General features: G+C 39.0%; 1 protein-coding gene and 1 pseudogene across 2 annotated transcripts; both read right to left on the reverse strand.

Annotated features, from left to right (window-relative positions):
- Positions 1-1,687: 1,687 nt before the first annotated feature.
- Positions 1,688-4,515, reverse strand: LOC140798494 (putative receptor protein kinase ZmPK1). 2 transcript variants are annotated; one of them, XM_073152341.1, is made up of 2 exons: positions 4,385-4,515; positions 1,688-4,150 (listed from the first exon to the last, which is right to left on the reverse strand). In XM_073152341.1, exons 1-2 carry the CDS (start codon positions 4,389-4,391, stop codon positions 1,842-1,844), a joined length of 2,316 nt encoding a protein of 771 aa, XP_073008442.1. In that variant the 5' UTR covers positions 4,392-4,515; the 3' UTR covers positions 1,688-1,841. The 2 variants fall into 2 exon arrangements, with proteins under 2 accessions (XP_073008442.1, XP_073008441.1); XM_073152340.1 differs by having other exon boundaries at positions 1,688-4,253; positions 4,385-4,494.
- A 3,562-nt stretch (positions 4,516-8,077) lies between these two features.
- LOC140798864 (putative receptor protein kinase ZmPK1) lies at positions 8,078-10,647 on the reverse strand (annotated as a pseudogene).
- Between the last annotated feature and the right edge of the window lie 2,835 nt (positions 10,648-13,482).

Here is a 13,482-nt window from a genome sequence, read left to right on the forward strand (position 1 = left end):
TAGACATCAACCTACACACTAAGAAATGCAACCAGTAGATCCTTCAAGCTATCATAATTTCAACTGGTTCCTTCTGTATTAATTTAACTAACTTTATCAATCCAAAGTAGGCAACTTTTAGCTCAAGATACAAATCTCGCAGCATATTTCTTGCCTCTCAATTTGAGACACTATTTTTATAAGGTTTAATTTCATTTAGACCTCAACTATTATTATTTTCTACGTAATCACATAGACATCTTATTGAGAAAATGCAAAGAATCTATATAGTAATTTTTTTTTTCCTAGCTTAAGAGGTCTATATGGACCAAAAAATTAAACACCAAAGATTATATAGAAAAAAGTGATAATTCAAAGGTGATAACACAAGAATTTAATATATATTTATAGTCTTTTTACCATGCTTTAAATTAAAAACAAATTCTGAAAAATACAACTTTTAATCCAAAACAAAAAAGAAATCAGACTAGACTTGAAAAAGTAAACCTGACTCTAACTTGAAAAAAGTAAATTTGAATCCTATTCGAACATAATGCTTGAATGATGGAACCCAAAAATTTCCGTTCCAGCATATTTTTTGTCCATTCGTACAGATGCTCCATACTGTATCACTAACGTTTGCAAATGAAAGTAATCCAAATATGAGAGACAAAGAAAAACTAAGCCCAAACTCTCTCTCTCTCTCTCTCTCAGGTCCACGACGACATGACCAAATCGCCATTTTAATGTACTTCAACTTTGCTAGCTGTTACTTGATCTTGATAATACTATGGAGGAATGTACCAAAAAGAAGTGGGGAACGTAACATATTCGAAGAATAGCGAAGCCAAAGCTCTGAGCTAAGGAATGGAATATTATTCGGAACTTGATTGGGATAGGAAAGTATTTGCCAACTAATGTAGATCAAGAATGAAGCCGTATAAAATTTAGATGAAATAACAACTAAGATCATAAGAGCTAGTTTCTTGGATACCTCAAGAGAGAAAATTTTCATGGTGGCACAGAGACGAGTCTCTCGCGAGGGAGAGAGCGATCGAGAGGGGAAAAGCCGCTTCCTGGATCTTCTTTGTCCACCTGAGCTAAAGCCGGCGTTTGTGTAGCTTCCGTTGCTGAATACGTCGTTGATGAACTGAGACTACGGGTCGGATCCTCAAGTTGAGACCACATCTGAGCCGGATCATATCAGTCTTTGATCTGGACCAGGCCTATAAAAATTAGGGATCTCAATGAGCCGAAGACGGGGAGCACAAAGTCGATCTTGACCCGAGATACGAATCGAGCTGAGAAAGGCTAGCTCCTCCTGTTTTCGAGTTGACCCATTTGCAATTTAGAGCTCTTTTATGACTCATAAGCACGTCACTAGTTAATATCTAGTTTATATTTCACAATCTTTTGTCAATTTGTAACTTGCTTCTATGATCACACTCGACTTACTTATTGTAACATCTAGTTTGTTGAATATGCACCATTATTTGAGAGTAGTGGCAAATGCTTTAATTTCTACAACTAATGTTGTAGGGGTTAGGCTGGTTATCAAGTTTGCCTTTTCAGAAGACAACCCCAATGTCCCAGGTTTACTAGTAGTAGATAGGCAGAAGTCATTATGAGGCAGAAGTCATTATGAGGTTTACTAATAACCTAAACAAATGGAGTTCCTACATTAACACCTTTAAACACACAAAATTAATGGGCATCAGCACGAAGTAGACTAACAGCACTAGACACTCTCATTTTACATTGTAATAGTGCATGCAAAAGGTACATATCATGGACAAAGAGACCATAATTTTATTGGGAAAATACTGGTGGCTTCCTATTATATTGCCAAGAGATCAGCTGTGCTAATCATCACGTGAGAGGAGCATCTGGACAATAGCATCCATGTCCGGCCTTTTGTTCCTCTCTTCCTCTAAGCAAGAAACTGCTATCTCAACCATCACCATTGCTTGCCTGTAATTGAACTGGCCGTTCAAACTCTGATCAACAATACCACTTATCTGACACTCTTCTATCTCTTCTATTGCATTCACTGTCATGGCAAGACTTTTCAAGTGTGCATAGAATTCCTTCTCCTCTTCTATCAACCAATCTGAAATCCTTTCCCCCTTCACTAGCTCTAGAAGGACTACTCCATAACTGTAGACATCAACCTTTGCAGTGATTGGGACGTTTGTAGTCCATTCAGGAGCCATGTAACCCCTCGTTCCTCGAATCTGAGAGATGCTAGAGCCAACGCCGCCTCTCTTCGACAGTTTGGCCAACCCAAAGTCTGCAATCTTGGGTTCGAAGTCACTATCTAGGAGGATGTTCTCAGGCTTCACATCACAGTGGATGACCCACTCAAGGCACTCATGATGAAGATAAGCTAGCCCTTTTGCCACCCCAACTGCAATCTTGAATCTCTCATTCCAATCAAGAACTCTATTTGTGCTGTGTCTGTTGAAGAGGTGCTTGTCCAACGAACCATTCTCCACGTACTCTGATACCAAGAGCTTGTGTGAGCCTTCGGAGCAGAACCCAAACATTCTCACTAGGTTCATTTGATAAATTCTCCCTATGATGCTCAGCTCCGCCCAGAATTCTTCATCTCCTTGGGTCACATCTTCCAACTTCTTCACCGCGACGTCCCTCATATCATCCAAGACCCCCTTATAAACTGCCCCTGAGCTTCCAGTCCCTATCTCATTGTTGAAATTGCCAGTTGCCTTCTTCAGCTCTTTGTATGTGAACCTCCTGAATTGGCTTGATATCATCCTGTAACCTTCTTCCAGCAATGTCGGCTTCTCTTGTCTCCTGAAAGTGAACCACCATCCTGATGCAACAAAGAAGATCTCAATCAAGCCGAATGCTGATATGAACCCATAAAAGTAGGCCCATTTCGTCCAACTACTGCTCTTAAATATTTGAGAAGACCCTGGAGTATCAACTTCACTAGAATTACAGACCAGCTCATGAACTTGAGGAGTAGGGATCCCAGAGGTTCTAATACGGGTGGAAACTTTAAAGTACACGCTGCCAGAGACATCTGGAGAGGTCTTTCCATTAAAGAGAACACTCTTGGTATAACAAGCACCACTTCTGTAGTGCGTAGCTTCACAAGAACAGTCTTCCCTGCAAAGCTTCCAGCAATCATGGAACGATATGGAGGGAGTATAATTGAGATCAAAGCCCCAGAAGTCCGTGTGAGGGAGCTCTATGAATGTTAGCTGTTCAGTTCTGTCACAACTGATGTTGACCTTGCGCTTGCAACCTTTGCTCTGGTCACTTGGATCACTAAATTCATAACTAGGAGGGCATGAGCACATCGTCTTTGATTCTGTATAAACACAGATGCCATTCTTACCACACAGGCCATGAACATCGCAGAGCTTCGGAAGAGCATCCCATGACACATGCCACATTCCTGTCAATCTATTTAAGCTATACAACCTAAGATTGCCATCATAATCCAAAGTCAGTCTTCTTAAAATCCCAGGACCCATATCAGAGGCATCGAATGCTAATCTATCACTTGAAACAAACTGTCCCTCCTCATTGAGGATGGCATATCGGCTGCTATTGTAGTCTGTTCTACCATTTTGAAATACATTAACGCTATCGGGATTGGGCCAATATATGCTGGAAATCTCAGGTCCATCATATATCAGCCTCAGGACATTGTCATTGTCGAAATAAAAGATAAAATTGCCTGAAGAGAGTGTTCCCTTCGCAATCGGGGACACCAATTTAATGTTCTTAGTAATTGGTTGGGTTGGAAGAAGAGTATCAGTAGGAGAATCAAAGCTTTGCCATAGAATATTACCGTTAGGATCACTCACTACAAGATTGCCAGAGTTCAGAAGCTGCACTTGCTCCGCCCTACTCGAGCTTGCATTCGTGTTCCACACGACGGCGCCATCTACGTCTGATAGCACCACTCTCCCATCCTTGCTGAATGTGAATCTTGAACCTACGCCGTTTACCGGGCGGTCCCGGTTCGCAGTCCATGCAGTGGTCTTGTTGGCTGAGTTAGAGAACCATATTGAGAAGGTGTAAGCATTTGAGCCAACCTTGTAGAAGCCACATGTGAAGGATTGGTTTGGGGATACTAGGATGTCAGAGTCATCCTCCACAGAGAGAGAGGACCCTCTTGCTAACGAGCTCCCTGGTGCTGGAGATGCAAAGGGAGGAAGCAAAAGTAGGAGGAACAGAAGGTTGAGGTTGTTCTTCATTGCTTGGTATAGTAAAAGAGCAGACTATGCAATCATCTGGTGCTGTATAATAAATGTATAAGCGGAATGAATCAACGAGGTACGCGCAAAAATGCCACGTTACCTTTCGTTGTTGCAAATCTCTTTCTTGTCAAAACCGGAATTGACTTCCAACAGAAAGGACGAGGACTTACCCATCATCGAAGACAACTCCGTCGATGCCCGGAGAGACGTTACTAAATTGAACAAGTGCTGCCCGCAAATATGACTATATGTCTATATGCCTTTATTCCTTCTCTTGGGATCTGTTTGTGTTCCCATATGAACAATATATAATCAATAGACACATCTTAAATCTTCTGAACCAAACTACACGAACAATTTGGGAAGACGAAAAAAAATCAAAATCTCGGTCCAGGTCTACAATAATTGTGTGGTGCCCGGTCAAAGAATAGTCCCCCATGACTCTAAGACTACATAGCGTACATTTTCCACGCAAACCTTGAGTCTTTGCTTCCATTCGAATCAGTTATAGTGGGTCCTAAATATCACACTATCAAGCTTACCCGAAAATAGGGGTGTAAATGAGCCGAGTTTGATCGAGCTTGGCTCTAATCAAGCTTGGATTGAAATTAATTTCGAGCTTGTCTTTGTGATCAAGCTTGAATTAAAATAATTTTAATTCGAGCCAATTTCGAACTCGAGCCAATTTCGAGCTTAAACGAGCTGCTCTATTAGCAATTTCAAGTTTTATCAATTTCAAACCATTTTCGAGCCTGAGCAAACTTAAATTAATTTAGGCTTGAATCAAGCTTGAAATAAAACCTAATTCAACCATAAAAATATAAATATTATCAAAATATAAATTACAAGCAATAAAAATAAATGGGTCAAAAAACTACAAGCAACCAAAATATAAATTACAAGTAACAAAAATAATTATGTCAAAAAACTACGATCAACCAAAATATACAAACAATAAAGAGTTTTGATCTAATAGTTTATATTAGTTTAATATTACTCATATTTAATTTTGAGCCTAGCTTTAATGATCAAATTCGGCTCAGCCTATTTTTGAACTAACTTTGATCGAGCAGCCGAGCTCAAGCCGGCTCGATTATTTGGACAGCCCTACCCGAAGAGGACGCCAGTTGATATCACCATAATTTGCCAAGTTGGACACTTGTCTGCAGCCCGTGACTACAATATTGTACGATTGTCAAGTCATATGCAATTGCAACTAGGAGTAATTCTCCTACATCAACAGAGATGGTTGTTCATTGAATTGCATTCTCTTATCTTGCACTTGACAAAATCGCTGCCCAAGATCTCCTGTTTCCTTCTTTATTTTTTGCTGGTAAGAAATAGCAATATAGTAAAAACTGACACTCTCAATTGCACAAATACATTAACAAGGAAACTTCATGAGGTTAATTAACAGGGAATCATACATGACAAGTGACTGATAAATGTTTCAAGGAGCGTTTCACATGTCGGGGCCCAAAACTGTTCATGATAGCATGAAAGAAAAGATTGCATATCTGTTCATATATAGCAGATACCCCAGGAGAACAAACACCCCAGGTTAATACATTTCTTGATTAGAGGAAACTATATGAACTGTTGCATAAAAGGTGAGACTGTAATCAGATGAAAGAACCTGGACACATAGGCCACTCTGGTGTTTACTCCACTGCAAGCAATTGAACTGGCCATTCAATCTGGAGATCAGACAGTATCTAACCTATTCAGCACCATCTTCTCTTCTTCCCCATCTATCGTCCAAATTGAAACTATAACGGGCGGTCATGTATTGAAAAGAAAACTGCATCGACGTGTATAAGGTGAGATATAAAAATGTAGCTTTTAGTTTATGAATCTCATAAAATATTTTTTTTTCCAAAGATTATAATAGACTTGCATGCAGCCCTTAACATACACTTTAATTAGTAAATGTTAAAATAGATTCTCTCAACTTTTACTAGAAAGAAAAGAGGAAAGCCAAAAAAAACTTTTGTTTATATTGGTTTTTCATTTAACACTGTAGGTACTATATTTTGAAGCACATAAAATGAAATTGGTCTCCAGAAAGGCTAGTTAGGCTGACATCAACCTGCACACTAAGCAATGCAAGTAGTATATCCTTCAAGCTATCATAAATTCAACCAGTTCCTTCTGTATTTAACTAGCTTATCAATCCAAAGTAGGCAACTTTTAGCTCAAAATACAAATCTAGCAATATATTTCTTGCCTCACAACACAACTCAATTTGAGACACCATTTTTACAAGGGCTAATTTTATTTATACCATGAACAATTATCATTTTTTATGTATTTCTCCTAAACTTTATTTTATCCACATAAACCCCTGATTGAGAAAATGCAGAGAATCCATATAGTAACATTTTATTTTAGTTCAGGAGATCTATATAGATAAAAAAAGTTTAAGGTGTATATAGAGAAAAGTGATAGTTTGCTTCTAACACAAGACTTTAATACATATTTATAGGTATTTTTACTATGCTATAAATTTAAAACAAATTCTGAAAAATATAACTTTTAATCTAAAACAACTATGAAAAAAATCAGACTAGAACTCTAAAAAAATAAACCTGGCTCTAACTTGAAAATAGTAAATATGAATCCTATTCAAACATAAACTATGGATATTTGAACGATGAAACCTACAAATTTCCGTACCGGCATATTTTTTGCCCATTCGTACAGATGCTCCATACTGTGCCACTAACCTTTGCAATGAAAGTATTCCAAATATGAGAGATAAGAAAAACTAAGCCCAACTCTCTCTCTTCTTAAGGTCCACGACGACATGATCAAATCGCCAATTTAATTTATTTCAACTTCGCTAGTTGTTACTTAATCTTGATAATATTATGGAGTAATGTACCCAAAAGGAAGTGGGGAACGTAATATATTTGAAGATAGAGAAGCCAAAGCTCTGAGCTAAGGGATAGAAAGTTATTCGGTAGATTAGAGAGAGAGAGAGAGAGAGAGAGAGAGAGAGAGAGAGAGAGAGAGATCTTCCCCGCTATAATAACCGTTCTATCTAGATTGGGAACTTGGTTGGGATAGGGAAGTATTTGCCAACTAATATAGATCAAGAATAAAGCCATAAAATTTAGATGAAATAACGATTAGGATCATAAGAATTTATTGAATACCTCAAAGAGGAAAAAAAAAATTCATGGTGGGATGGATAGAGACGAGTCTCACTCTCATGCGAGGGAAGAGGGCAATCGAGAGGGGAAACGCCGCTTCGTGGATCTTCTTTGTCCACCTGAGCTATGCAGAATTTATCGTTGATGAACCGAGACTACGGGTCGGATCCTCAAGTTGAGACGACATCCGAGCCTGATCATATCGGGCTTTGATCTGGACCAGGCCTATAAAAATTAGGGATCTCAATGAGCCGAACGCAGGGAGCATGAAGTCGATCTTGACCCGAGCGGCAGAGCTAAGAATCGAGCTGAGAAAGGCTAGCTCCTCCTGTTTTCGAGTTCACCCATTTGCAATTTAGAGCTTTTTTATGGTTCATAAGCACGTCACGAGTTAATATCTAGTTTATACTTCACAATCTTTTGTCAATTTGTAACTTGCTTCTATGATCATACTCGACTTATTTATTGTAACATCTAGTTTGTTGAATATGCACCATTATTTGAGAGTAGTGGCAAATGCTTTAACGTCTACAACTAATGTTGTAGAGGTTAGGCTGGTTATCAAGTTTGCCTTTTCAGAAGACAACCCCAATGTCTCGGGTTATAGGCAGAAGTCAATATGAGGTTTACTAATAACCTAAACAAATGGAGTTCCTACATTTACACCTTTAAACACACAGAATTAATGGGCATCAGCACAAAGTAGACTAACAGCAGTAGACACTCTCATTTTTCATTGTAATAGTGCATGCAAAAGGTACATATCATGGACAATATGGAAAATACTGGTGGCTTCCTATTATATTGCCAAGGGATCAGCTGAGGTAATCATCACGTGAATGCAAAAGGCCGTTCAAACTCTGATCAACAATACCACTTATTCGATACTCTTCTATCTCTTCTTTTGCATTCACTGTCATGACAAGCCTTTTCAAGTGTGCATAGAATTCCTTCTCCTCTTCTATCAACCAATCTGAAATCCTTTCCCCCTTCACTAGCTCTAGAAGGACTACTCCATAACTGTAGACATCAACCTTTGCAGTGATTGGGACGTTTGTAGTCCATTCAGGAGCCATGTAACCCCTCGTCCCTTGAATCTGCGAGATGCTAGAGCCAACGCCGCCTCTCTTCAACAGATTTGCCAACCCAAAGTCTGCAATCTTGGGTTCAAAATCACTACCTAGGAGGATGTTCTCAGGCTTCACATCACAGTGGATAACCCACTCAAGGCACTCATGATGAAGGTAAGCTACCCTTTTTGCCACTCCAACAGCAATCTTGAATCTCTCATTCCAGCCAACTTTATTTGTGCTAAGTCTGTTAAAGAGGTGCTTGTCCAGCGAACCATTCTCCACATACTCTGATACCAAGAGCTTGTGTGAGCCTTAAGAGCAGAACCCGAACATTCTCACTAGGTTCATTTGATAAATTCTCCCTATGATGCTCAGCTCCGCCCAGAATTCTTCATCTCCTTGGGTCACATCTTCCAACTTCACCGCGACGTCCCTCATATCATCCAAGACCCCCTTATAAACTGCCCCTGAGCTTCCAGTCCCTATCTCATTGTTGAAATTGCCAGTTGCCTTCTTCAGCTCTTTGTATGTGAACCTCCTGAACTGGCTTGATATCATCCTGTCCTTCTTCCAGCAATGTTGGGTTCTCTTGTCTCCTGAAAGTGAACCACCATCCTGATGCAAAAAAGATCTCGATCAAGCCGAATGCTGCTATGAACCCATAAAAGTAGGCCCATTTCGTCCAACTACTGCTCTTAAATATGTGAGAAGACCCAACTTCACTAGAATTACAGACCAGCTCATGAACTTGAGGAGTAGGGATCCCAGAGGTTCTAATACGGGTGGAAACTTTAAAGTACACGCTGCCAGAGACATCTGGAGAGGTCTTCCCATTAAAGAGAACACTCTTGGTATAACAAGCACCACTTCTGTAGTGCGTAGCTTCACAAGAACAGTCCTCCCTGCAAAGCTTCCAGCAATCATGGAACACAGTCCTCCCTGCAAAGCTTCCAGCAATCATGGAACGATATGGAGGGAGTATAATTGAGATCAAAGCCCCAGAAGTCAGTGTGAGGAAGCTTAATGAATCTTAGTGACTCATTTCTGTCACAGCAGATGTTGACCTTGCGCTTGCAACCTTTGCTCCAGTCACTTGGATCACCAAATTCATAAATAGGAGGGCATGAGCACATCGTCTTTGATTCTGTATAAACACAGATTCCATTCTTACCACAGGCCATGAACATCGCAGTGCTTCGGAAGAGCTTCCCATGATACATGCCACATTCCTGTCAATTTATTTAAGTTATACAACCTAAGATTGCCATCATAATCCAAAGTCAGTCTTCTTACAATCCCAGGACCCATATCGGAGGCATTGAATGCTAATCTATCACTTGAAACAAACTGTCCCTCCTCATTGAGGATGGAATATCACTGCTATTGTAATCTGTTCTACGATTTCGGAATATAGTGTTACCGGGATTGGGCCAGTATATGCCGGAAATCTCAGGTTCATCATATATCAGCCTCAGGACATTGTCATTGTCGAAATAAAACATAAAATTGCCTGAAGAGAGTGTTCCCTTCGCAATAGGGGACACCAATTTAATGTTCTTAATAATTGGTTGGGTGGGAAGAAGAGCACCAGTAGGAGAATCAAAGCTTTGCCATAGATTATAACCGTTAGGATCACTCACTACAAGATTGCTGAGTCCAGAAGCTGCACTTGCTCCGCCCGACTTGAGCTTGTATTCGTGTTCCACACGACGGCGCCATCTACATCTGATAGCACCACTCTACCATCCTTGCTGAATGTGAATCTTGAACCTACGCTGTTTACCGGGAGGTCCCGGTTTGCAGTCCATGCATTGGTCTTGTTGGCCGAATTAGAGAACCATATTTAGAAGGTGTAAGCATTTGAGCCAACCTTGTAGAAGCCACATGTGAAGGATTGGTTAGGGGATACTAGGATGTCAGAGTCATCCTCCACAGAGAGAGAAGATCTGGTGCTGGAGATGCAAAGGGAGGAAGCAAAAGTACGAGTAACAGAAGGTTGAGGTTGTTCTTCATGGCTTTGTACAGTAAGAGAGCAGACTATGCAATCATCTGATGCTGTATACATATAAGGAGAAGAGGTAAGTCTGCCTTGAGTGCAAATTTCCACATTACTTGCGATTACAAGTCTGTTTCTCTTGTCAAATACATTGTAGCGAAACTTTGTTGACACAAGGCGTCTCTGTTGTTCAAATTGCACATGTGCTTCAGTTCATTCAAACAAAAATCTCTCCGAACTCTCTTGTTAGTCATTTTATATACATATCAGCGATAGCGACTGCATAGAGTAACATCTTCCACGCAAAGTTCGAGTCTTTTCTTTCATTCACAGTGATATTATATATCACACTTTCAATGCCATTAATGACATGAAGATGAAATATCGCAATTATTTGCAAAGCGGTTCTGCTCATCTGCAGACTTGTCTGGCAACAAATATCACGCCAATGGTAGATACAATTTTCATAGCTAAAAGCTTCGTATGAATATAGAGTAATATCTGAGCTCCGAATTCTCGAAGCATTTGAATTGGATGCTGACTGTCCAGAACAATCACAAATGACAATAAATGTCCATGAAAAGGACTTCCCATCACCAAACCAAGGCCCTAATAAAAGAAAATAAAAAAAAGTATGCATTGATAATCAGGAGCTTTGATTGGAGAGACTAATCTTTACGGTGTAAAGTGTATTGCCCTACACCTAAATTGACACAAATCCAGATTTTTTACCCTCTTTTTGCATCTCAACAACATGATTAGTACAATAACACGTTTCGATTGCACCAATCTTAGTATCTAAGATGGACTATTTTAATGAGGGCTAGAGTACAACTTAGAGATGAGGACGACTCCAAAATAATCGACGAATTCTGACATTCTGCAGAATAGCTGGATAAATACTAATAGGAAGATATCAGATAGAGAAGAGAAGTAGCGACCGACTGATAGGAATAAAAAATAAGGCATCGGATTGTAAAATTAGGGTTTTACTTGGATACCTGGAAGAGCGATGAGAGATATCGGGACGCGGAAGAGGGTGGCGTCGGGGAAAGAGGAGGCTCGGAGACGAGAGATTACTAGTATCGGCGACGAAACAGAGACGGGTACCGGCTTCATGACTTCCAACGAGCCCGATTGGAAGAAACAAAACCTTGCCGATATCATCAAAGCCGGTGAGCAGACAGTGCATTTGACGACATACTCATTTTGCGATTTCAATAAGAACACGGTGACGAAATCCTCAAGTTTCCCGACTTCCAACTGAGTTAAAATTGGTGTAGTAATTAACTGAGTTTAAATTGCTATTTAAGACAGTAATGTACTGAGCTGGTAAAAATTGTAATAGCCTTAGAAATAGAAATAGTTTAAACAGTGTCCTAATGCAACAAGATTATTTTTCTAAGTAAAAACTCCAAATTTGCACCTACATGCTGAATTCTGCTGCAAATTAAAAGGCTTCACCGACTTCAAAGTGGATATCTGCTGCATAGCTGTCGGCGATGGAATCCGGAATGCAGTGGGGCATCTCATCCCAACTTTAGAGCAGTCTCTTTTTTCTTTCACATTTTAGTTGGTCTTTTATGATCTCACGCCAAAATCAATGATTAAAACTCTCTCTATAGGGCTAAACATTAGAGAAATTTATAATTAGCACCCTAAATGTTGTTCACCTCTTATAAATAAAAAAACTTAAAATAAAATACTTAATAAAACAGCGATATATTTATATAAAACTTCTTATCTCAAGCACATGAAGTGTAGCCGTAAAAAGTCAAGTGAGATCTAATCCTAGAAATAATTTGATCTAGAGACATTATTAGAATCATTACCGTAGGACGACGCAGTCCGATTAAAAACACATACCAAGAAAGAGAAGATTGTGGCACATTTTCAAATTTGCATTTAATTCTCACATAAACGGAATCAATCGGATATTTGAGATAGTGTCTAAAATAAATATCTTTAAATGATAAATTTAACGGATAAAGTGCCTGGATAAATAAGTATACTAGTACGCCTAGTTTGAACACAAACTCAATCATGTGTTGCTTAAGTTGGGGAATATACTAGCAAAAATAGTCCAGCCAAGACCCCCCATTACTCCCTCCCCCCCGAGAGAATAGATTCCAGTCTTCGCCTTTGGTGACGCTTGAGAGCCAAAGGGCAAGCGACCCTTCCCATCTCCAAGAGTTAAAAGGATTAATTAAAGATGTAACCTTAGCTAAACTACTAATTAGTCGCATCACGAGAGCTATTTAGTCTTCTTTAAATATGGACTCTAACCATCATTAAAATAAAATTAAATTATGCGGCCTTTCTTCACTCGGGTAGGATAGTGATAGGCATCTTGGGTGAGCCGCAGGGAGAGAGAAAACGTAGAGGATTCAATTTGGGGTTCTGCCATCCTGCTATGGCTATACTTGGTAAATGCAGAATGAACTCATTATGACACCATCTCGATGCAACGTGAGCTCATCGATTCTAGACGATGAGTTGTGTTGCCTTGCAATATGGAATTAGCCTATGCTCCTCCCTCAGGATTTATCCAGGATTACTCCCCATGATTTAGCTTAAATTTATAAAAAAATTATATATTACTTAAACACTTCCTCTATGCTCTTGATTAAAGTGTGGTTGTTATTTTTTTTTATCATATTTAATTAAATTATAAGTTAAATTTATATATTAAGTTTTTCAATGCTTCTAAAATAATTTTATATACATTAGAAAGCTTATTTAATTCTCTATAATTTTGTCTCTAATACAGATTTACAAATTCAATATATGTTTAGTCAAATGTAATAAAAAATAGTTGCACTTTAGTCGAGACCACATATAATTAAGTACTTAAGTTAAAAATATATAGTATTTTATGAAATTAAGCCAAATCAAATGGGCTAAAGTATAATTAATCTATTTATCTCTTATTTTTGCCTCCTAGCATTAGGAATATTTTGCTCTCTGACTTATGTTTTGGACCACTATAAACTGAAATCAAATCCTAAAACAATTTCTTATTCGGATTTAAAAGAATGGAAAGA

The sequence above is a fragment of the Typha latifolia genome, chromosome 12, assembly GCF_019914945.1.
Source record: "Typha latifolia isolate L0001 chromosome 12, TyphaL0001v2, whole genome shotgun sequence".
Taxonomy (NCBI): Eukaryota; Viridiplantae; Streptophyta; class Magnoliopsida; order Poales; family Typhaceae; genus Typha; species Typha latifolia.